Genomic DNA, 24,095 nt, shown 5'->3' on the forward strand with positions numbered 1-24,095 from the left:
CACATTTATAGATATAATATCGTAGACTAATGCTATCAGACCGTTCTGCGCATAAACTAGCTATCGGCCGTGCAATCATGTCATTATTAAGAAATTAACCCTGTTCTTCGAGCAGTCGTCGAGTCTTAAACCCTGTTTCCTTCGGTTGGACCCATTGGCTTACATAGTGCCGGATTTGTCGCCGCTGAAACTCGAGGGCAGATTCTGGGGCTGCTGGGAAGGCGGGGGGTTGGCTTTGGGGAGAATAGGCGGTTTGGGCCGCAAAGCGGGTGGGCGGAGCATCACGCCCATGCGGGGCGAGGCCACGGGTTTGAAGGTGGCAACGGGGTTGACTAATGCTATCAGACCGTTCTGCGCATAAACTAGCTATCGGCCGTGCAATCATGTCATTATTAAGAGATTAACCCTGTTCTTCGAGCAGTCGTCGAGTCTTAAACCCTGTTTCCTTCGGTTGGACCCATTGGCTTACATAGTGCCGGATTTGTCGCCGCTAAAACTCGAGGGCAGATTCTGGGGCTGCTGGGAAGGCGGGGGGTTGGCTTTGGGGAGAATAGGCGGTTTGGGCCGCAAAGCGGGTGGGCGGAGCATCACGCCCATGCGGGGCGAGGCCACGGGTTTGAAGGTGGCAACGGGGTCATTGGAGCGCCGGGACGAAGGGCCGGGCAGCGGAGGGAGAGGAGGAAGGGGGCTGATAGGGCTGAGGGGGCTCGGGGAATCTGACGGGCTGGACAAGCTGGAGGGGGTGGAGCCGGATGGGCAAGACGGGCTGCTCTTCACCTGCTCCAGGGTGTCCAGCACCAGGTCAGGAGTCGCGGATTTCCCATTCTGCCTTTCTAGCTCGCGCAGCTCGTTCAAGGCCAGACTCATGGTTTCCTCTAAATCCTGTAGAGAGAGAGAGAGAGCGCGTTAATTGTACGAGTATTACTAACACGACACGTTGTGTTATTTGAGCAAATCTCACAAAACCTGTCATAGACATTTCTGGGTCATAATGCACAGCAAATTTAAAGAAAACAAGTAATAAATTGTATTTTGGATAGAAAAAATAAATCCTATATTTTTTTTCAGTAAATACAATATAAATGTAATATATAAATTATAATAATATCTAAAATATTTACAATTATTATATTGTGAATTTACTGATTATTAATTGTATTTAATATTTTAGAAAATTACACTTTTTTACAAAAAATAATAAAATATAAACTGATTATACATTTAATAAAAGTATGAAATGTAAACATTAAAAAATTATACATAGCTATTATAATATCTAACAACGTATCACCACTTATACTGGTAATTCGACGATTATCAATTTAGTCAAAATTATAAAATTAAAGTAAAAAAACAAAATAAATTGATTACACTTTAATACACAAATATACAATTACTATGATACAATTTCTGCCAAAATACCAAGTACTACAGACGTTAAGTGGGAATTAGTCACCACTGTTAAAAATAAAAATAAAATAAACATCTAAAAAAAAAATCACTTGTCAGATTGTGTATAATTTTTTTCATGGTTTTAAAGCGGCAATATTAAGTGGAAATTAGTCACCAAAATAAAATAAAATAATTCTTATATTGTGTAGAGGAGGTACCATATTGATTTGTGGTTTTACAGCAGTAACATTAAGTGGGAATTAGTCACCACTAATAAAAAAATAAAAAAATAAATATAACAAAAAAAATTAATAAAAAATCTTACATTGTTTAGAGGGGATACCAAAATTGATTTATTATGGGTTTGCATCAGCAACATTAAGTGGGAATGAATAAGCACAGTTATAAAAATAAAATGATAAAATATACATTCAATAAATGACTTCTCAGATTGTATAGAAGCAGCACCGTGATTTTGTCATGCTTTTAAAGCAGTAATATTAAGTGGAAATTAGTCACCACTGGAATAAACTGAACTAAAGTACAATAAATACATAAATAAATAATACACACATAATTTGTTTTAATTAAATTAAAATAATATTCTTACATTGTGTAGATGAGGTACCATATTGATTTGTTTTTACAGCAGAAATATTAATTGGGAATTAGTCACCACTGAAATAAAATAAAATAAATAAAAAAATGAAATAAAATAAAATAAAATGTGACATCTCAAACTGTGAAAAGGAGATACCATATTAATTTACTATGGTTTTACAGCAGTAACATTAACTGTAAATGTGGTATTTTGGTGGAAAATGTTTGCTATGATATTCTTTTTTTTTTTTTTATCTTATCTTGTTGCCTTGAATATGTAGATGAAGCGTGTGAACTCACTCCTGCAGGGTTTTCGTCCAGGATATCCCTGTACTTGGCCGCATTCATCTTTCCCTCGATTGCAACCAGTCGTCCTGTCCCTGCAGCTGAAAAACACCCCCACAGCATGATGCTGCCACCACCATGCTTCACTGTTGGGACTGTATTGGACAGGTGATGAGCAGTGCCTGGTTTTCTCCACGTATACCGCTTAGAATTAAGGCCAAAAAGTTCTCATCAGACCAGAGAATCTTATTTCTTACCATCTTGGAGTCCTCCATGCGGGCTTTCATGTGTCTTGCACTGAGGAGAGGCTTCCGTCGGGCCACTCTGCCATAAAGCCCCGACTGGTGGGGGGCTGCAGTGGTGGTTGACTTTCTACAACTTTCTCCCATCTCCCGACTGGATCTCTGGAGCTCAGCCACAGTGATCTTTGTGTTCTTCTTTACCTCTCTCACCAAGGCTCTTCTCCCTCGATAGCTCAGTTTGGCCGGACGGCCCGCTCTAGGAAGGGTTCTGGTCGTCCCAAACGTCTTCCATTTAAGGATTATGGAGGCCACTGTGCTCTTGGGAACCTTAAGTGCAGCAGAAATTTTTTTGTAACCTTGGTCAGATCTGTGCCTTGCCACAATTCTGTTTCTGAGCTCTTCAGGCAGTTCCTTTTGACCTCATGATTCTCATTTGCTCTGACATGCACTGTGAGCTGTAAGGTCTTATATAGACAGGTGTGTGGCTTTCCTAATCAAGTCCAATCAGTATAATCAAACACAGCTGGACTCAAATGAAGTTGTAGAACCATCTCAAGGATGATCAGAAGAAATGGACAGCACCTGAGTTAAATATATGAGTGTCACAGCAAAGGGTCTGAATACTTAGGACCATGTGATATTTCAGTTTTTCTTTTTTAATAAATCTGCAAAAATGTCAACAGTTCTGTGTTTTTCTGTCAATATGGGGTGCTTTGTGTACATTAATGAGGAAAAAAAATTAACTTAAATGATTTTAGCAAATGGCTGCAATATAACAAAGAGTGAAAAATTTAAGGGGGTCTGAATACTTTCCGTACCCACTGTATAACCAAATCAGCTGCTGGTAGCCATTGACTTCCATTGTACAGAAAAATACAATGCAAGTCAATTGCTATAGCAATTGCTTGGTTACTAACATTCTTCGAAATATCTTCTTTTGTGTTCAACAGAAGAAAAAAAACTCAGGTTTGGAATAACTTGAGGGTAAGTAAACAATGACAATTTTCATTTTTGTGTGAACTAGACCTTTAAAATTATTTTATTAATGTAATTTTACTTCTATGTATTTACTATGATAGACTTTCTGCCACTGAATAAAAAAAAATTAAATAAAAAAAGGTAACCGACTTTTTATCTCACAATTCTGACTTTATAACTCACAATTGTGAGTTTATATTATGCAATTCTGAGAGAGAAAAAAAACAGAATTGCGAGTTTTTATTGCATTACAATTATGAGAAAAATCAGTCAGAAAGTCAAAATGATTTAGTCAGTAAACTCACAATTGCGAGAAAAAAAGTATTTTTTTATTCAGTGGTGAAAATGGGCTTCCATAATTTACAATATGCACTTAAATAAAAAAAGGTTAACTTTTCTCCAGTCAATAATTAAATAAAATTTTGCAGTGAAATTAAAAATTGGAAATTTACTTGAAAGCAATAATTTGTTCATTGTGTTTTTAACACAAGGGCACACTATTATTCAAAAGTTATTTTTTCCAGCCTTTTTGAAAGAAATTAATACTTTTATTCAGCTGGGACACTTTAAACTGACCAAAAGTGACAGTAAAGACATTTATAATAGTACTACATGATATTATGGTGATAATGCTGTTCTTTTGAATTTTTATTCATCAAAAAATCCTGAAAAAAGCATCATGGTTTTCATTAAAATATTATGAAGTACAACTGCTTTCAACATAGACTACAATAAAAAAATGTCTCTTGAGCACCAAATCAGCATATTAGAATGATTTCTGAAGTATGTGACACTGAGTATTGGCTATATTCAGCTTTGTCATCACATAAATAAATTACATTTTACAATATATAAAAATAGAAAACTAATAATAGAAATACTGTAATATTTCACAATATTATTATTTTTACTCCAATATTGATCAAATAAATTAGTATTATTACGTACAACCAAGCTAATAGTACAATAGTATGTTGTACTTTTTGTTTTGTGACAATCACACACTGTACTCAGGAATTGGTTCGCAGTCTTCTAGAGAAGCGAGGATTTAGGAATATCCCGCACACACATCCGTACACCCCTCGGTCTCTACAGTCGAAGCTCACTGCAGTAATACAGCGTTCATCAGCACTTCTGCTCGGTCCTTCACATGCTGAGAGCTACAGGAAACAGCTGGCCTGCCAACAACCAGCGATAAACAACCACACACTGACTGAGAAGATGGAAACAATATGTATGAATGCGTCTGGAGCTGTGAAGGAGAGCGCTGGTGTGCATATAGAATACCTGACGACAAAGAGAGAAGGAACGAGAGAAGGGGAAAGGAGAAATGGAGAAGGTGTGTACGCCTGTCATCTCATTCGTTATCCTCAGTGGGGGAACTGCAGCTGCCGAGGTGCTCATTCAAGGGGAAGGGATTGTGTGTGTGTGTGTCTCACCTCTTCATTTTCGATCTTCAGTGTGGAGAGGCGCGACTGCAGCTGCTGGAATCGGAGGAGGAGCTCGGCTTGCACCTGCGGCAGTGCTGTGATTTGACTCACCTGAAATATCAACATGCATAAATACACATATTACAGAAACCGCTCAGCAGAACAAACAAATCATTTGATCGTATTTATTATTATAGTGGCCTTTTTTGCCATTATCAAGGACATGGATAGTAAAAAAGGACAGGAAATGATAGCGTGGTGTTGGATAAAATATGTTGTGAGCCAGACTTGAATTTGCATTGCCCATGTGACCACCCAGGCTCTGCATATCAGAGCATGCATGATAACTAAAAGGTCACAGTTTTGACTAAATTTGACATAAAAATTCTGTGTGAAATTGGATAATGTGTCAGTTAACAAGCTCAACCATATATATCGATATAGGTATGTTTTGTTCTCAACACGAGGTTAAAATTAATATCTTTGTATAAAAATTAGTGTAGGTTTTTAGATGCCGTAAGTGGTCACCACTTTTAAATCACCTTTTTGGCTTCATGAATTAATTTTAAATGGTGTGACAAATTCATTTTTTTTTTTTAAATGATGAATAATCCATTTGGCCACAATTATTATGAGGTCATTAAACTGCATGTGCAATAATTATAATACAATTGGAAAATGCTTTTTAAAACAGTTTTAGGAAGACAGTTAGACTCCCATATGCTTCATTTACACAAATAAGCAAAGTGTTAGCTTATTTATGCTTATTAATGCTGAAAATCTCTCTATTATGTGAAGGCACATCACGCAGGAATAAAAATGGAAGTATTTCCACATTAACATTGTAAGTTAAATTAATAGTCTGAGGCAAAATTCTCCATCTTCCTAAATTAAAAGCATTGTAATTACTTCTTCGGAGGTCATGATTCCCAATTAGAACTGAATGTTTTAGTTAAGAATTTGAGTTTAGTTTTTGATGACAAAATATGACAATGTTTATAAAGTATTACGATTGTATTTTTCTTCATTTTTGACCCCATTTATATAATCCCACAGTTCACAATCTAGTCAAGCACAGGACAATTTCAAACTTTACATAAAAAAATTAATAAAAAAACAATTTTATGTTTTTAGATAAAATAATTTTCTTTTTTGCTGTCCAGCCAAATTATGAAGCTATGATAGTAAAACTCACTAGCACAAATTAATTCCTTTCCTACACAGAAGTCAATGTACTGTAAATGACATGTATATATGCAGTTTGGACACTAGGTGGCATGTGACCTGGTCTGCCATGTGTGGCTGAAAGGAGAAGCGTGCAGGAGGGGTGAACGCTGTAGGGTGAGTCTCCATAAAGCGCTGCCGGTCATTACTGGGGTCCAACCCCTCCACAGCCCCCTCCAAAATATCCAGGCCCTCGTGCCGAGAGGTTTCCAGGCTGTATTCTGCTGACAAGTAGGTGCGCAATGCCCGGCTCAGGCCTGCATGGTAGCCAAGGTCACAACACTGTTAAAACACAAACACACACACTCGATTTTAATGGAGAAGAGAACATGAATAGTGTGGATTTGTGTGGAGCTGTCAGTCAAACCCGATTACGACGGATGAACCATTGCTTTAAAGCATCTAAAAATTATCCTCCAGGGCTTGTGTTCTCAGGGTTAATTTGAAGGGTTTTTCATCCAGGCTTTTACTGTATCTCACTTCCCACCCCCACACAATCTCTCTCTCCCTCTTTTACCCACCCACGTACACAAATTCTCCTGCTGTCTTTATCTCAGTGTGAGCAGGTTTGACCTCTGTGAAGGTCAAAGAGACGCAGCGCTGCGATCGGCCAGATACTGCTGACCACCATCAGCCTGCTGCAAACTCTAACGAGCAAAACAACAGACACAGCAAACCCAGTGTGAGAAATGGCTCCTCTCTTTACCATTGAGGAAACTCCTGGTCTCACTGGAAACTAGATTAAAAGTGTGCACGATATTTAATAGGATCTTACAGGACTTTGTGTGTGGAAAGTAGGTAGTATACAGTATGTGTTCTGTGCACAGTATGCACTTTTAATGATGAATTACTACAGCTGTACGTATCAGTGTGCAACCATAGTACACTTCATAGGACACTCGATGCACAATGCAATGCACACAACTTCACCTTCCATCTTCAATGTGATGACAGACAGACAGACAGACAAACTGATGATAGACAGAATAACAGATAGATGATAGAAAGAAAGAATGACAGGCAGGATGATAGATAGAATGATAGACAGACAGAAGAGCAATAGAATGATAGACAGAAATAGAACAAATTTAGGACAGTATATACTGTGCAGTAGGCAGGAACAAGCGTGCTAGTATTCCATTCTAAACATGGCCTGTTTCAGAATGTGCTAATGTGTGCTTGTAATTAAAGGCTTAATCTCCATCCCGTCCTGCCTGTTACAGGGTGCGTTTGTCTCTAATTAAAGGCAGTGGAGGCTGCTTTAATTAGTGATTATTAATCAGGACTATAATTCATTACTGTGCTTGGTGAAAAAGCAAATAAATGCAACCATAACACCATGCCCTTCATGCAGTGGCAATTTCCTGCCGTGGACTCACAATCTGTGCATTACAGTACACAGCCCTAATCAGATACTCACAGCAATGAAAAAGTTGTCTCGTCTGAATCAGGAGAGAAATATGCACAAATTAAGCAATGTTAAAAAGCAAAAAAAATCCAAAACAGTTCTTAAACAAATATGCTTTTGGATTTTGATGTGAGAGGACAACAGAGCATGGACTTTTCCACTGGAGGAAGTGTTATTATGGATTATGGTGCATATTTTGGCCAGAAGCAAAGGTTTAAACAATTTAATAATAGATTTTTTTTTCATACAAACATTAGCTTTTTGCATCACAAGATTTACTTGATGGACTGGAGTTGTGTGGATTACTTGCAGATTATTGTGATGTTTTTATCAGCTGTTTGGACTCATTCCGACGGCACCCATTCACTGCACAGGAGCCATTGGGGAGCAAGTGATTTTTGGACACACCCGACTGCCAAAAAACATCCCTCGCTACAAGCTAAATCATGCATCATGCGTCCTGGTCTGCTTCTAAACTCTGATGTAAATCCTTCTCAACAGGGACACAAAACTGCTTACATGAGTGCTGCAGTGAGGTGGAAACTTCCTGAACTTTGAGTACTTTGGTTCAGAGAATTCATCTAATTTTTAGGGTGCATTCCTCATGTTAGAGGTAAGCTCAGCTGACAGACTTAATGTGCGCTCCGTGTTTTTGTTTTATCAAGGTTATTTATGCAAGAGCTGCTGGCTTTTAAGACTTCAGTCCTGTCAGACAAGCTCACATTCAGGTCAAATATTCACAACTGCACATAACAACAATTACAGGCGAATCAAATGTCTGTCAACAGGAAAAGTTCCCACCCAGCTTAAAGTCAGCATTAAAATGGAAAAGACTCATCCATGCATGCGTCTCTTTTTTGTCATGTATTTTTTTGTCATTTCAAATCTGCCACCTTTCCTTTTTTGCATACTTTTTGGGCCAATCAACTGAGCTGTACAGGTAAACGTCATGTGACTGGTTTTTCTAAGGCTGCATGAGAAGATAGTTATTAACGAATGGTTTGGGACTGTACTGTACTGGACTGGACTGTACTGTGGTACCATCACATCAAAGACAGAAGTTGTCAAAATTTCTATGTCCATTTCATGCTGGTCTTTTCAGCAACTATAGAATTGTGTAAAATAAACAGCTGCAGATGTTGCAGACAAAAGGAAAACTGCTATCACGAAGCAAAAAGCAATGCAGAAATGTTGGAACTAGTAAATGAAAGACAGATGAAAGCTATAGAGTTGAGTTCTGGAAGAAGAGAAGTGAGAGACTGAGAGTGTCGGTGATGGAGGAGCAAATTACATATTGATGGAATGATAAGATGAGAGAGAGAAAAGCACCAGCAAAGTGATGGGATGAAGAAGTAATCCAAAAAGAGATTGAACAGATGATGAGAGAGAATGAGACAAGCTCACCGTGTAGAGTTCGTTAAGAATCTTCATCAGGTCTTCTTGCAGCTGGAAAATGATCTCTTTGCTCTGTGGGCCAAAAAAAAAATGGACAGAGAGTAAGGGCTGAGCTGGGTCAAACTCAAATATACAGCCAAGAATTGCAGTCCTCACTTTGTCAATTCGGAACTAACACTATAGATCAAAACAACTCAAATATCCACTTAAGTTGCTTTACTTCTTTGACCAGTCGTGTTAGGCAGTACCTTCTTGACCTGACCTTTTGGGTCCTTCAGATGCACTGACCAAGTCACATTTTTTCTTTAGAGTGTCACAAGTGAATTTTAGAAGAGCTTTTTTTGACTAGATTTAATCATTTATTAAAAATGCTTTAAAAAAAATACTATTTATTTATTTATTTTAAAGAAAATATATATTAGGCATAGGTATTTGCATTCCATTCTTTGATTATTTTAATTGTTTTATTTTTAATTATTTTATTGTTTTATTTAATTTAGATTTAATCATTTATTAAAAATGCTTTAAAAAAAATACTATTTATTTATTTATTTATTTTAAAGAAAATATATATTAGGCATAGGTATTTGCATTCCATTCTTTGATTATTTTAATTGTTTTATTTGTAATTATTTTATTGTTTTATTTAATTTAACACACATATACACACACATGTATATATATATATATAGCAATAAAATAGTTTTAGGAAGTAAGAGACCGTCCAATAAGTCCCAAAATGGTGTAACAGTTTAAAACCACAGGAAACCAGCATGAATACAAAGATGACATTTACACAAACTTGCACATTTGAATCTAGTTTTTTTCTGTATCTTAGTATCTGTATCTGCATCTCCTGTATTCTGTATCTTACACTCTTATTTGTCATTGACTCTTCTACTATTGTTATTACATTAGTGCTGATCTACTAAAGTGTTATAAGTTAGCTTCCTATAAATAAACCACCACTGCATTGGATTCTACAGACAATGAATGCTGAATTCACATAAAATAAAACCACAGCCATGCACACAATCTGAGAAAGCTGAGTTTAAGAGTCTGATTAATTATACTGAAGAAATTCAAACGAACCGCTCAAAAAACAATTCTAACACCACTGTACTAGAGAGTAAAACGTTGTTCACATTTTAATTATCCAAAGGAGAAATGTGCTTCAAATATCAAGAGGTTTTGTCTCCCACCAGCTGACTGAAAGCGACACGATTTTTAACGCATGCATGTTTTTTCCAGCTTTCACTTTGATGTAATTATACGTGCATCCCATCACATTATAGTAGTGACAGGAACGACCTTGCCAGCTGACCTGTGTTTGACCTCACCTTCTTGAGCAGACGCATGTTGTCCTCGCTGACATGCGTGAAGCGTGTGATGACGTTGTTGAGGTAAAGGTCGCTGAGTGTGGCGTGGTCCTTACTCTCCCTCCTCACTTGGTTCAGCAGCAGATACCAGCAGTTGACGGGAGAAAGCAGGTTCTGGTCCTTCCTGAAAGCCACGGAAAAGTGGGCTTTAAATACGTAGATGGAAAAAGTACTACACAATACATATACAAGAAAAGAAAGCTCTTACTAACAGTTTGCCAGTTGCATTTGATTTATTTTATTCATTTAAGGTTTAAATCAAAATATAGAACCTCTAATTATATATATTTTTTGTTCATGCAATATATAAAGGTTTTCTGAAATATTTGCTTAAAATGTGCTCGTTTCTCAAAACAATACATGCTACTGATTTGACAACTTGTGATATAAAACAACATTCATACATTAAGTGATCTAAATGTAAAACAGTCATTGTATATATAATGTCAAGCTTAAAATCACAATCTCTCAAAGTGAATATCTTCATCTCTGCTGTAGGACTCTCTGGGTGGCCCTGGATTTGCTGTACATGCTGTTTTTGTGAGTGCTGCTCTGTGGCTTTTATCAAGTAGTCATCCAAATCCACTAATGGACCATTTTGTATTTATCCTGAAGAAATGCTGAGACTTTGGTGAAGATTTCAACTGCAGTTCACTGAATTGCCTGGATGAGGATGTTAAGGAAATGTTCTACAGCCTATAAAATCTCTATAGATGACTCCCAGTTGAACGCACTCATAAAATCTTCATAATAAATGACTCATTAGTGAATATATCAACATACAAACCACTGACGACAAGTTAATGCTCTCATGTAAAAATGATATTCCTCACTTCACTTTTCCATAATATATTTGATGCATGAATTCACAAACAGCCTCTAAAAGTATTTCAACTCATAACGCACACTAAAATGTCTGAATATATGTGTATTAAACAAGAAAATATCTGGCCAAGGGGCATTTTCAATACGGCATAAAAATAAAAATAAAACATTAAAAAGCATTTGCTTTGCAAAAAATTAAGCAGAAAAAAATTAGTGCAGATCTTTGTTTTTTCTTGGAAAAATGCACCCTGAGTTGCTAAAGTGCAGTATTTCATCCTTTTAAAAATAAGTTATTAAAATATTGTTAATAAATAATTAAGAGTTTAAAAAAAATTATGCTCACATTTTATTAAAGATACACTAAAAACAGTAATATTGCTAAATATTTTTACAATTCAAAATAACCATTTTCTATTTTAATATTTTAAAGTAATTTCTTCCTGTGATGGTAAAGCTGAATTTTCAGCATCATTATCAGTCACATTATCCTTCAGAAATCTTTCTAATATGCTGATTTACTGCTCAAGAAACATGATTATTAGCAATGTTACAAACAATTGTACTGCTTAATATTTTTGTGAAACAAGGTCATTTTTTCAGGATTCGTTGATTGATCAAAAATGTGAAAGAACGGCATTTCTTTTAAATTAAAATCTGTAACATTACAAAAACATCTATAACGTCATAAATGTCCACTATCACTTTTGACCAATTTTATGCATCCTTGCTGAATAAAAGTATTTAAAAACTGACCCCATACTTTTGGATAACTAAATGTTTTAAACTGATTACTGCCAAAAACTGCATTGCACTGCTGTCTGTGCAAATTGCTCATTTGTTCTGAGAGTGAAGGTGGTTTAACCACCTGCCAACGTGAAGGTAAAAGACGCCATTTTGTTTCACACACTTGATCTTCTATATTAGTAATGGCTGTTGCAAAAAGACAATGTGAAGCCATTTTGGACCAAAGAGGCGAATGTCTTCAGCAGCCAGTGACTAATCACAAAGCTCAGCAGGCGTCCGGATGGGACAGTCCCATGAGGACCAGCACACCATCAGTGCCCAGCACGAGGAAAAAAAACTGCAACAGAAGAGAAACTGTGAAACTCCCTCTCTCGCTCTCCCATCTCTCTATTTTCCCAGCAGAATGCTATCTGCATTAATGAGACAGCAAATACACACAGATGCCCACACACACACACACACACACACACACACACACACACACACACACACACAAGAACAATAACTACAGCAATCGCCTCTCCTCTGCCATCTCTGATTTTTCAAGCATGAAGCTGCAGAGCATCATGGGTAAAGTATTCCAGACGTCGCCCTAATCCACCGCAAACCACAGTCGAACACAACAGGGAGGGAGAAATTAATTGGAGGTGAACGAAAGGAATGGAAATAAGCACGTGAACCAAACGATTCGCCACTGATTCGTTTCTAGAAAATGACTCTTGAATCATTCATGTGCATTCACATTCTGTCTCTCTCTCTCTCTCTCTCTCTCTCTGTCACACACACTTATAACTTCACTCACTTGTATTGTTGGTGGTCCTTGGTGCTGCGGGTTTTGGCCATGAATCGTTCGGCGAGCTTCTCCAAGTTGCGTGAATATTCGCTCTCGATCTCGGCTTTCTTCCTGAAGAAATCCTGCAGGTCCTGGAGGAGCTGAACCCGCATGTCCGTCTGCTGCTCCAGACATTTCTGCTGCTCCACTAACTGAGACCGTATCTCTGCTCACACACACAAAGTTATGTTAGCTTATTAACAACAGCCATTTCAAACGACAGTGTTTCATTCTTAATGTCAGCTGCATGTAACTGACATCACATGACACGTTCGGGAGCAACTTGAACACAAAGTGGGCACTGATGGGTGAAGTTGTGTTCCCTGAACCAGAGATTTTCCTCCTAACAAGCCGGTCTGGATTCTTCCTTAACAACACACTGGTTATCACACTCACTGCCGTTGCCAAGACAACAGGTAATGAAGTGGAGTATCCCATGGGGATTAGTGTGTGTGTTTAATGGGAGGATGAATTCAAACTCCACACTCATTTTCCTTATAGGAATAGTTCAGTCAGAATTTAAATGTTTGCATTTACTGTACTTATCGTCGTGCCGCTCCAATCTCATTGCAGTTTCCGTACAAAGGCAGTATATAGTGACTCGCTTTCAGCTTTTTAAAACAGCTGCAAATGTATCATAAAAGTAGTTCAGACTCATGCGTTTAACATCTAATTCTTATGAAAAACTAGACAAGAGAATATCGGAAAGTACCATTTATTTTCAAGACAGCACAAATACACCCCAATAAAATAAAAAATATGAAACTATAAAGACAACAGAAAACACTGTTTAAAATTAAGGCAGCAAATATAAACTGCATATAAGTTTAGGGCCATTAAAATACCAAGGCTGCCTATAATTAAACATATAGTATTGAAATATTACAATAAAAAAAAAAAACCTTTATATTTTAATATTTTTTAAATGCAATTTATTCCCGTGTTGGCAAAGTCGAATTTTCAGAAGCCATTCTCCATTCAAACATAATAAATTATTATAATTATAATCAAAATCTGAAGCAGTGTTATTTTAGAATTATGTATATACTAAAATAGGTTTATGAATATTTTGAATTAGCTTTTATTTTTAAGTTATTTTCATTTTAGCTTAATAGATATGTGGGGGCGTGTTAGAATGAGCCGTTTTAGGTAGGTGTGGCTGACTCTTAACTTTTATAAAGAATATCTCTTTGGATTTGAGACTTTAGTCTTTGCAACTTTACAGATCTTCTTTATGCACCAAGAGCTTGTAACACTCCAAAGAGAAAGGAAAAACTGAAATTGCATCATAAGACCCCTTTAAGAATCGTTACATGTCAAAATACCACAATTTTTTCTGCTGGAATATAAACTTTGCCTTTAAGTTAAAAGAGCCAGACGGCTTTTTGATAGAGGCTTTGCCTGTTTGTATAATTGTGAATGTAAATCAACTGAACAAATCTGGGGGGACAAGAATCATTAAATGATATTAAATGAGTGCAGCTCCAAAATATGAATTAACTGTACATGCCATTTTAAATCCTTACCAATCTTTGCTACAATAATAATTAAAAAAATAATTAGGTATGATCACATATTCTTTTTTTATATTTTAATAAGTACAGGTCAGAATAAGCATGTTGTTTCATTTTTACGCTGAAGGATGATGGAACATTATTTCCACCCATATTTTTACACTTTATTTTTCACAAAAGTTATTTGAAACATTAAAGCAGACACATAACAATAGCATTTAATATGCCCTCTGTATATATAAAATCACTTTTTTAAATTTCATTTGATGCTGTCACCAAAATGGGATGTCTCATACATTCTATCTATCTATCTATCTATCTATCAATCTATCTATCCATCCAGCCACATATACACACACACTGATGGAGTGAATGTCTTCGCATAGTGTCAAGAAAAAGTCAGCATTAGCTAAGGCTTCATTCAGCACACAAGACACAACAAATGTAATCAAGCGCTCACGAATCCAAGGTCAGTAGATACGAACAGCTAAAGAGAACGTGTCAGTACTAAACAGACAGACAATGACTCAACACCAGACCAGAACTGTCATGCCATATTTAATTTGACACAAATGTAAATTAGGTTTTTAGGAAGCAACAGTCAAAACATTAAAAATGCAAAAATAAATTTTATCCACATGAATCAAAATATAGCGTTTACCCTGACTAAGCTCCATTAGGACATCTCTGTTGTCCTAAAACTTGAGATAAAATGCAAGCTTAGCTAACTACGCTTTCTGCTTTAAACCCAAGAGTAAAGTCAAAGACAGGCTTTAAGACCCACAATCCTTAGTAGTAAGTACTGCAGTATATGTTGTCCTCTCCTCTGAGGTCTTAAATAGATTACCGGATCGATATCTATACTTGATTAATGAGACTTACAGGGTTCCCGTTATAAATACATGCAGTGGGTGGCTGGGAAATCTGTCTGGTTTTGATACAAAGAAATCAGTTTTGACCAAATTAGCTATTTGTTCACTGTCTATTTTCAAAAAGAGGAAGTGAGGCCATATGCTGTATCCAATCATTATTTTGAAACATGACCAGGGCTGGATGGGTACATGAGGATGGGACGATATTACACACACAACTCACATTCACACACTCCTGCAAGCACACACACACGTTGTGGACATCTGGTCCTTGTCCTCCTCTCAGCATTCGCCATCGCCTTACTTGTGTTACAATACCACTTGTCCACACATACACGTTTACTTCGCTACCTAAATGAGGCGTTTCATAAGCTGCGTCTGAAATCGCATACTAAGTATGTACTGCATTTGATGAAGAATGCCCTTTTGACCATTAAGTGCATGTATGAATTTTGGTAGTATGGAAATAATCAGAACATACTACCCCATGTTTTAACTGTCATGTGACCTAGATATCATTCATGTTGCGGTTTTACAACATTCACAAACATTACAATTCCTCTCCTGTTTTCTTATGGGACAGTAAATTGTCAGATACATCAGGTACGACTATAAAATATTGCATACTGTTATGAATATACATTTGGACATGCTACTAATTGGGTGTACTGTTTTTTTATACATAATATAGTAGGTAAATATGCATATTCAGATACTGGAATAGACTTAAAATAGTTTTACATAATGCTAATTATAATGCAAAACAAAATAAAGCCAATACTGAATCTAAGAACATTTTCTGATATGATACACAAAGAGTGAAAAATGTAAGGGGGTCTGAATACTTTCCGTACCCACTGTACATATATATGTGTGTGTGTGTGAAGCTTTTAAAATAATTATATTTTTAAAATTACTTTTAAAATGATTATATTTATATTATTTTTATATGTATTTTTATTATTTTAACATTTATTATTATATTACATTATATTATATTTGAATTCTAATTTTATTTATGTTTAATTATATTTATTATAATTAATATTTGTTTAATTTTAATTATAGTTAAATACATATTTATTTACATTTTCCCCAGTTAAGAATGTCCCCAAATAACCCTAAAAGGAGAGGTAACAATTTTTTCCCTGAAAATATAAGTAATCACACACACACACACACACACACACACACACACACACCCTGCAATATATATAATCTTAAACACAGTTAAGTTGCAGGTTTGCAGGTCCATATAATCTAGTGTTTAAACAGAGCCGTTCCACACATAATCAAACGGCACCTTCATAAGAACAATCTTTAACTTTAAAAGAAGCAGGTAATTTCTCATTATTTCATATCGGAAAAACCCAAAGTTCATCATTTGTGTGAGGCAGTGACACGAACAAGAGGATGTGGGTGATCAAAACCGCTTTCTTCCTTCTGTATGACCATAAAAAAAAACATCATCAGTATCATTTGGCATTATTTCTATGAATGGCTGTTGAATTCTGGAAAATCTGCAGTGCAATGCTTCCCAAAGCCACTAGAAATGTTTCTTTAATCTGTACAGCCCGTTTTATGTCGCTTTGCATTCACTCTGAACATTTATTGTGAGATGTTTGGACTCTCACGGCTCCTTCTCTGGGACTCTGAACAAAGAGATGAAATGTCTTGTAGCGGAGTGAATCACCTGAGCTGCAATACATCTGATTCATACAGTCACTCTAGGCAGAGGAAGTACACCAGCGAGTCAGTCTGCGGCCTCGGACGATGATGTGTATCTGTGTGTTTGTGGCTTTGGACTGGACAGCAGCCAGAAGTGCAACCCGGGATCAAATCTCATGAAAATATAACAGGCTAAAACGCAGTATTATGGCAATGTTATGCTGTAAGATATCAATTCCTTTTCTGTCTTTCATTTTGTGGTTATAATCACACGTTGGAAAAGATTCAACCTTGCATGATAACATACTGTACGCATAATTCACACACACTAGCTATCACTGGATGACATGAGGATGGGGTTTACAATAGTGTTTCTAGTCGTATGCATGTAAAGCTTTTGTACAACACAAGCTCCCTTCAGGACTGAAAAAGTCACCCGCTCGTGAGCCGTTTCTTGCTGATGAAGCAAAAATATTTTGAGGAATGCGCATGCAACACACACACATACACCAATGTTTTCCACATTAAACTGACTCACTCTGAATCAGGGTTATTATAGTTAACTATAACCATAAAAACATTTGCGTTACTTGAAATAAGTAGCCTACTGAAACTATATAGATCAATATATAACTAGAAAGAAAAAAAAAACAATTTATTTCAGGTAGTTGCCAAGCAGAGTTATCGAATTTAACTCAAATTAAAACAAACTAAACCCATGAAAAAAAAAAAGATTACGTGAAATAAATGTTAATTGAAATAAAATAAAATCATTTAAGCTAGTTGCTAGGCTTTTAAACTAGGCTGATTCAAAGTATTAATAAAAGCTATAATTGTATCTCAATGATACTAAAATAATATATACATGTATATATGTATAATAATATAATAAAATAAAATACTATATACAGTGTGTGTATAAAATCTCTATAGTTTATATATAATCTAGTTTATATAAACTATTATATACACATTATATATAAACTAGATTATATATAATCTATAGAGGCATTGACAACACAACAGAATTACTAAACCTTTAAATATATTGTATAATAGTTTAATTTGTGTGTGTGTGTGTGTGTGTGTAGATGCAGATACAGTCAAGGTCATGTGCCTCTCTTTCCTTCTAACTTCCTCCCTTAGAGAAAACCATTTCCTGTTCGGACATTGACAAACTCGAGCATGTTGCCGAGGACATTATTTTTTCCACAGAACCTATTTTTTCGATTCTGATAAAAATTCAAGCAATCACATTTACACATCCGCGCTCACAGAACGCATTTAACTGCAACTATTTTAATCAATAAAAAGTAAATTAGGCACGTTTGAAAAGCAAACGAACGTGTGTCTGTAATATCGGAGAATAACAGCGCTGACCCTTATGACCGTAAATCACTAATCTGTCTCAATCCATCCTTAGTCACACTACTGTATGCCACACACATGGCCATACGTGCGGTCCATACTAAACAGCACTGCTGCGGCAGGAGGATTCCCTGATCTTGCTCCCTGACACACACACACACAGCCAGATACCCATCGCTTCCCCATTGGACATTCACACACACTGGTGGTTGAGTATCCATGGAAACATGTACAATGCAGCAAGAGCCTGTTGTCTGTTGAAAGCGGAGTATACCTTTGTGCATGTGCACACAAACCTACATTTGACATCGAGAGCCGTCCATATGTTCATCCATCTTAGCCACGCGTGCGCTAATGCAGCGGCCCCAATACTACACCGATCTATCAGCATGTTGCCTAGAGACCACCCTCACCCGGACCACCATTGGCCAATAGTAGCTGAGACAGCAACTCGGCTCCTTACATTTAAATATCAGCATTATGGAAAGCAAATCTATGCTTTTCTCATTCCAGCTTTTTTTCCAAAACATTTTTCCATTTTTGAGATCTAAACAAGCCATACAGCTTTGCCTGACTACAGTTGGAGTACTGGAGACAGGGGTTGCCATGAAGACCCCCCCCTTTCCATTTCATCGATTACACACTGTTAAACGAGAAATGAACGCCCTGCTGTTAGGGAAAACAAATGATGCAGGGTGGACTGTATATGTTATTATGTTGATAATGCATGTATTGAAAGAAAAGCAGCATGCATTTTCATAATTCCCTCACTTAAGACTCTCACTTCCTGCTGGAAATCCAGCTTAAGCTTTTTTTTAAACATTGTAGCTTGGTTCTAGCTAGTTCAAGGTGGTTATCAACTGGTGAAAAAGCCATCTAGAGCTGGTATGTGCAACTGATAGCTGGTTTTTAGCTGGTAGATATCTAGTCAAACAGATAACATATCCAAAAACGTAATCCCCTTGAGACCAGTAACCACATTACTTATACCATCTGGACCATCTTCAGCTTGTATGATCAGCTGACTGCTGGTTGACCTTGTTCCAAAAATCACCTTAACCACCAGCAGGTTGGTTTCAAGCTGGTAATAAGATGGCTGACCAGATACCATGTTGCAAATACCATCTTGACCAGCTGGTTATCGTCTCCTCAACTAGCTACCATGTTCCAAAACTAATTTTAACCACCTTAATCTAGTTGGTTTGTAACTAAGCTGTCTAACCAACTGCCATGTTACAAAAACCATCTTGACCAGCTGTTTATCATCTCATCAACCAGCCATCATGTTCCAAACTAATTTTAACCACCTTAATCTGGTTGGTTTCTAGCTAGCTATAAACTGGTTGACCAGCTGCCATGTTGCAAATACCATCTTGACCAGCTGGTTATCGTCTCGTCAACCAGATATTATGTTCCAAAACTAATTTTAACCACCTTAATCTGGTTGTTTTCTCACTAAGCTGTTTGACCAATTGCCATGTTACAAAAACCATCTTGACCAGCTGGTTATGATCTTGTCATCCAGCTACTATGTTCCAAGGTACCATGTTCCAACTCATCTTAATCACCTAAAGCTGGTTGGTTTCTAGCTAGTAATAAACTGGTTGATCAGCTGCCATGTAGCAAAAATCATCCTGACCAGCTGGCTGCTTATTTCTGGCTGGTTATTAGTTGGCTGATCAGCTGCAATGTTGCAAAAACCATCCTGACCAGCTGGTTATCATCTCTACATCCAGCTACAATGTTCCACAACTCATCTTAACCACATTAAGCAGGATGATGTCTAGCTAGTATTAAGCTGGTTGACCAGCTGCCATGTTGCAAAAAGGATCTCGACCAGTTGGTTATCATCTTGTTAACCAGCTATCGTGTTCCAAAATTCATTTTAACCACCTTAGTCTGGCTGGTTTCAAGCTAAGCTGGTTGACCAGCTGCCATGTTGTAAAAACCATCTTGACCAGTTGGTTATCATCTTGTAGACCAGCTACCATGTTCCAAAACTCATCTTAAACACGTTAAGCTGGATGACCAGCTGTCATGTTTCAAAAACCAACTTGACTAGCTGGTTGATTATTTGTAGCTGGTCAACCAGCTACCATAATCCAAAACCCATCAGAAAAACCTTAAGTGGACTAAAAGCCATACTGACCAACTGGTTGGTTTGTAGCTGGTAGTAAGACACTTTGCAAAAACCATCTTGACCAGTTGGCAGCTGGCTTCTAGCTAATCCAGCAGGGTCATTAGCTGGTTGACCAGTAACCATGTTCCAAAAACCATCTTGACCATTTTGAGTTGCTTGGTCAAAGATGGTTAACCAGCTTAAACCAGCAAAAGAATGCAAGAAACCATTTAACACATTTTAAAACACACCCACCAGCTTAACAATTTCCATCAGAACGATTTAATGTTTTGAGAATCAATTCACACAAAACAGGCAGCAATAATGCAAAGCCATTATGAAATATTATTTGGCCAACATGTTGTAAATTTAACGCATGCACAAGGTTCGTATCGTATTAGATGCATCAGACGAGAGTCCGTCTCCAGGTGCCCATCAGGTGCGAGAGTGTTCTTCTTACCTTTCACTTGGCTCTCATACTCCGTAATGATTTCCTTTTCCTTTTTGCTCTTCGTCGTGTTAGACATGACGCCTGTGAAGTCCAGATCCGCTTGTCCCTTCTGTCTAAAACCTTTCTGCTTCTCCGAGACGCGTCCCTACTGTGACCGATGCGTCATATCTAACCACAGGTTCAGTGAGTGATCCAGCAGCAGGAAACTGTAGTCCGTAAAGCAAAGCGATGACATTCAACCATGCACATCAACGATTATTGGACCTGCACGGAAAAAAGAGCAATGAAAAGTGGCACGTGAACCACAGGGGCGCGTCGTTACAGCCGCATCGCCAGACGCGCAAGAACGACTGGAGATCCAAGTGGCCGCATAAATATTACGTACAGGTGGAGTGCGCACGAGATAAACAAGAAAGATAGAGGTGGCAGAGACCGTAACTCATCTAAACTCATTCTAAGGTGTGAGAGTATCTGATTATGTATGCAAAAAAAATCGTTAGGTGTGCATGTTTCTCATGCGCGCTTTCTCACGACTGTCAATTGGTGGGCGGGTTGGGGCGTGAGTGTGTGTGTTTAAGACACAAAATTGATAGTCACTCTATTTTAGGAAACCTCTAATCCAGTTGTTCACTGTCCTGGTCCTTGAGAAGCCAAGCTCAGAACATTTTGGATAGTTCTTCATGTAACACACCTGATTTGTGTCATCGGCTTATTAGTAGAGACTACAAGACCTGAACTGGGTGTGTCAGATAACCGAGAAAGTCAAAATGCTGGAACTGTTGTACTTCAAGACCTAGACTGAGAACAACGGGACTAGATTTTAATACTTAACATGGTTTACAGGTTAATTGGTGGCATTTGGCGATGGAAACACGAAATACGATGCTATATTGGACCTAACCAAAAAGTGAAATTTACTTTTAATTTATTTCCGTTGAAATATTTTAATTTATATATATTTATATATTTCTAATATACTTTCACATATATTTATATATAGTTATAGTCAGTAATATATAAACATAGTGATAAATATAGCAAACGCCGCATTATAAATTCATGCATCACAAATTTATTATAAATAATACATATACACATATATATATATATATATATATATATATGTTTTGTTTAAACTTATTTAAATGGTTAGCTAGGGGCGCCAAACGATGACCCTCAACCGACTGCGCTAAAAACAAAATTCTAAAGGGAAATATTTTAGTCCAATCTCTGAAAGTCAATGAGCTATTCGCACACTGTCCAAATGTATTATTCAGTGCAAATGCATGATGCCAGCTTTGAGGTGAACGGAAACACCCAGAAGCCTATCTGTAGAAAGCGCCAGTCTGACTTCTGCTGGTGCAACTGTGCAACTACAGAACAGAGTAATAAATTACAATGAAAAGACTTCTCAATGACTCCCCCATTTTTCACTTAGACATAAGTGGTTGAAGGGGGTAGGAGGCGCTTTATGGGTCACTTATTCACCCTCACACGCGACAGCGTTGCGCAGAGTCTGCAGGGGGAGACAGAGAATACAAAATCAGGACAAATTCGGTGACACTGATCTCATGTCAGTTCACAGAGTAAACTGAGTTAAGGGAATACTTTGCCCAAAGTTTTGTCATTATTCTCTCTCTCTCTCTCACACACACACACACACACGTCTCATTGGCCTACATGGTAAAATAAGGTTAAAATATTCAGAAAGCATTAATGTATAGAACATGTCAGGGTCATATTTCACTCCAAATTTCTTTATTGTATTTATATATTTGTATATTTATTTATTTATTTATTTTCATGTTGACTTAGCAATTACAGTGCTGCAAGGAAAATCAGGACACAATTAAAATCAAAATAAAATCAGCCCAAATCAGTACCACAAATAGTACAATGATGTATAAATATGGATAGATAGATGTGTTTACAGTAATTGCCATTAAAAATGCAGGGAAAAAACACACAAAATTATGAACACATGAAATGATTCTTCTTCTTCTTCTTCTTTAATTTTGGGATGAAATATGGCCCAGACATGTCTTGTATAATTCAATTACTCAAGTAAAATATTGTTAATTTGAATGGAATTATTGTAAGAAATCTAAGCATTTGAATTGCAAACTGACTGCTATGTTTTTAAACCTAATTTACTTGCTCTCTTTCCAAAGAAAATGTATAACAACAATCTCATTACCGTTTCACATATATCACCAGGTAATGACATCGGTTACGTAAGATAATGTTGTGTGTGTGTGTGTGTGGTAATGTTTATGAGACTGAGGATATAGTGTCTCTCTTATGACACTGATACAATGTTTACTGTATATCTACTCAGTTATGAATTATTGAAGTCAACTGACATCACCAGAACAGGGAACAAGTGACATGACACACTCACACACATATACTGTAAGCCATGGCAGTTCAGGAAATGTATATCTGTTCCAATCACTGATCACGCCCTCACTCAAACGATGTGTTTATGAGCACTTAGATGTATTTTTAGACTTCTGAGGGTCATTTTAGATGATTTAATGGACTCTATATTACATTCCTGACTAATATTGCTAACCGTTTCTCTTGGGTATTATACAAAATGCTCGGTTCTACATACACAAGACATAAAATGGTCCTGTGGCCACTCCACTAACCCATGCTAAATTAAAACTGTACTTTTTCTATCATGCAAGGGCTAGTAAAGCTCCCGGGTATGTTTAATGGGGATCTAGTGTGTGTTCAAGTGTGTAAGTGACATCAGTGAGGGTATTTATATCTGCTTTCATTTAACCGTCAATCAAACACAGGCTTCAGGACTGAGCCGCTGTGCATGATCAGTATGTGCAACAAACACTTCAATATGTGCATTTGGAGTCTTAAAATGCATGGATATCATTGCATTAGATTCAAATTATTGAACCATGTTGCATTTACAGTAAATAAACACTTTTTTTCTAGATTTTAAAAAATCTATTCCCATGTCAAATGTTAGTGGAATATGTCTATAATTCATTTGATGAACTACTCTTCATCTTCACAAATTAAAGTCTTATTTGTTTGCAGTTGCCACTTGGTTTGATATTTCATGATGCAATGAAATTCATATATTTCAAGCTAAGCTCGAGTACGTCTCTGGATCCCATTCCAGGTCCATGTTGGAAAACTCCAAATGGATGAGAACATACAAATGGAGCAGATTGGATCAGTTATCTGTAAATCAAGAAGTTTCCTGTTAAAGCAAAATGCTCTCAACCTAAACACTATGTTTGGACATGGGAAAAACATGTTAAGCATCCAGTCAGTAATTACACTGCTCTCATTACAGACAAACAACGGACATAAACGTTTCCTCAAGTGCTGACTTTACCA

General features: G+C 36.9%; 1 protein-coding gene across 1 annotated transcript; it reads right to left on the reverse strand.

Annotated features, from left to right (window-relative positions):
• Positions 1-333: 333 nt before the first annotated feature.
• LOC107592250 (SLIT-ROBO Rho GTPase-activating protein 1-like) lies at positions 334-21,327 on the reverse strand. The gene is made up of 7 exons (XM_016281667.1): positions 20,736-21,327; positions 12,705-12,900; positions 10,295-10,457; positions 8,964-9,026; positions 6,212-6,433; positions 4,901-5,038; positions 334-882 (listed from the first exon to the last, which is right to left on the reverse strand). Exons 1-7 carry the CDS (start codon positions 20,800-20,802, stop codon positions 466-468), a joined length of 1,266 nt encoding a protein of 421 aa, XP_016137153.1. The 5' UTR covers positions 20,803-21,327; the 3' UTR covers positions 334-465.
• Between the last annotated feature and the right edge of the window lie 2,768 nt (positions 21,328-24,095).

This window comes from Sinocyclocheilus grahami, unplaced genomic scaffold, assembly GCF_001515645.1.
Source record: "Sinocyclocheilus grahami isolate Dianchi unplaced genomic scaffold, SAMN03320097.WGS_v1.1 scaffold151.1, whole genome shotgun sequence".
NCBI lineage: Eukaryota > Metazoa > Chordata > Actinopteri > Cypriniformes > Cyprinidae > Sinocyclocheilus > Sinocyclocheilus grahami.

Bases quoted from the DNA above. Each gene is read 5' to 3' on its own strand.
- LOC107592250 (XM_016281667.1), bottom strand. From the start codon at position 20,802: ATGTCTAACACGACGAAGAGCAAAAAGGAAAAGGAAATCATTACGGAG. The intron at 9,027-10,294 runs GTGAGGTCAAAC...TTTGGCCCACAG, and splicing joins ACATGCGTCTGCTCAAGAAG to AGCAAAGAGATCATTTTCCA. The intron at 883-4,900 runs TGAGCACCTCGG...CTCTCTCTACAG, and splicing joins CACAATCCCTTCCCCTTGAA to GATTTAGAGGAAACCATGAG.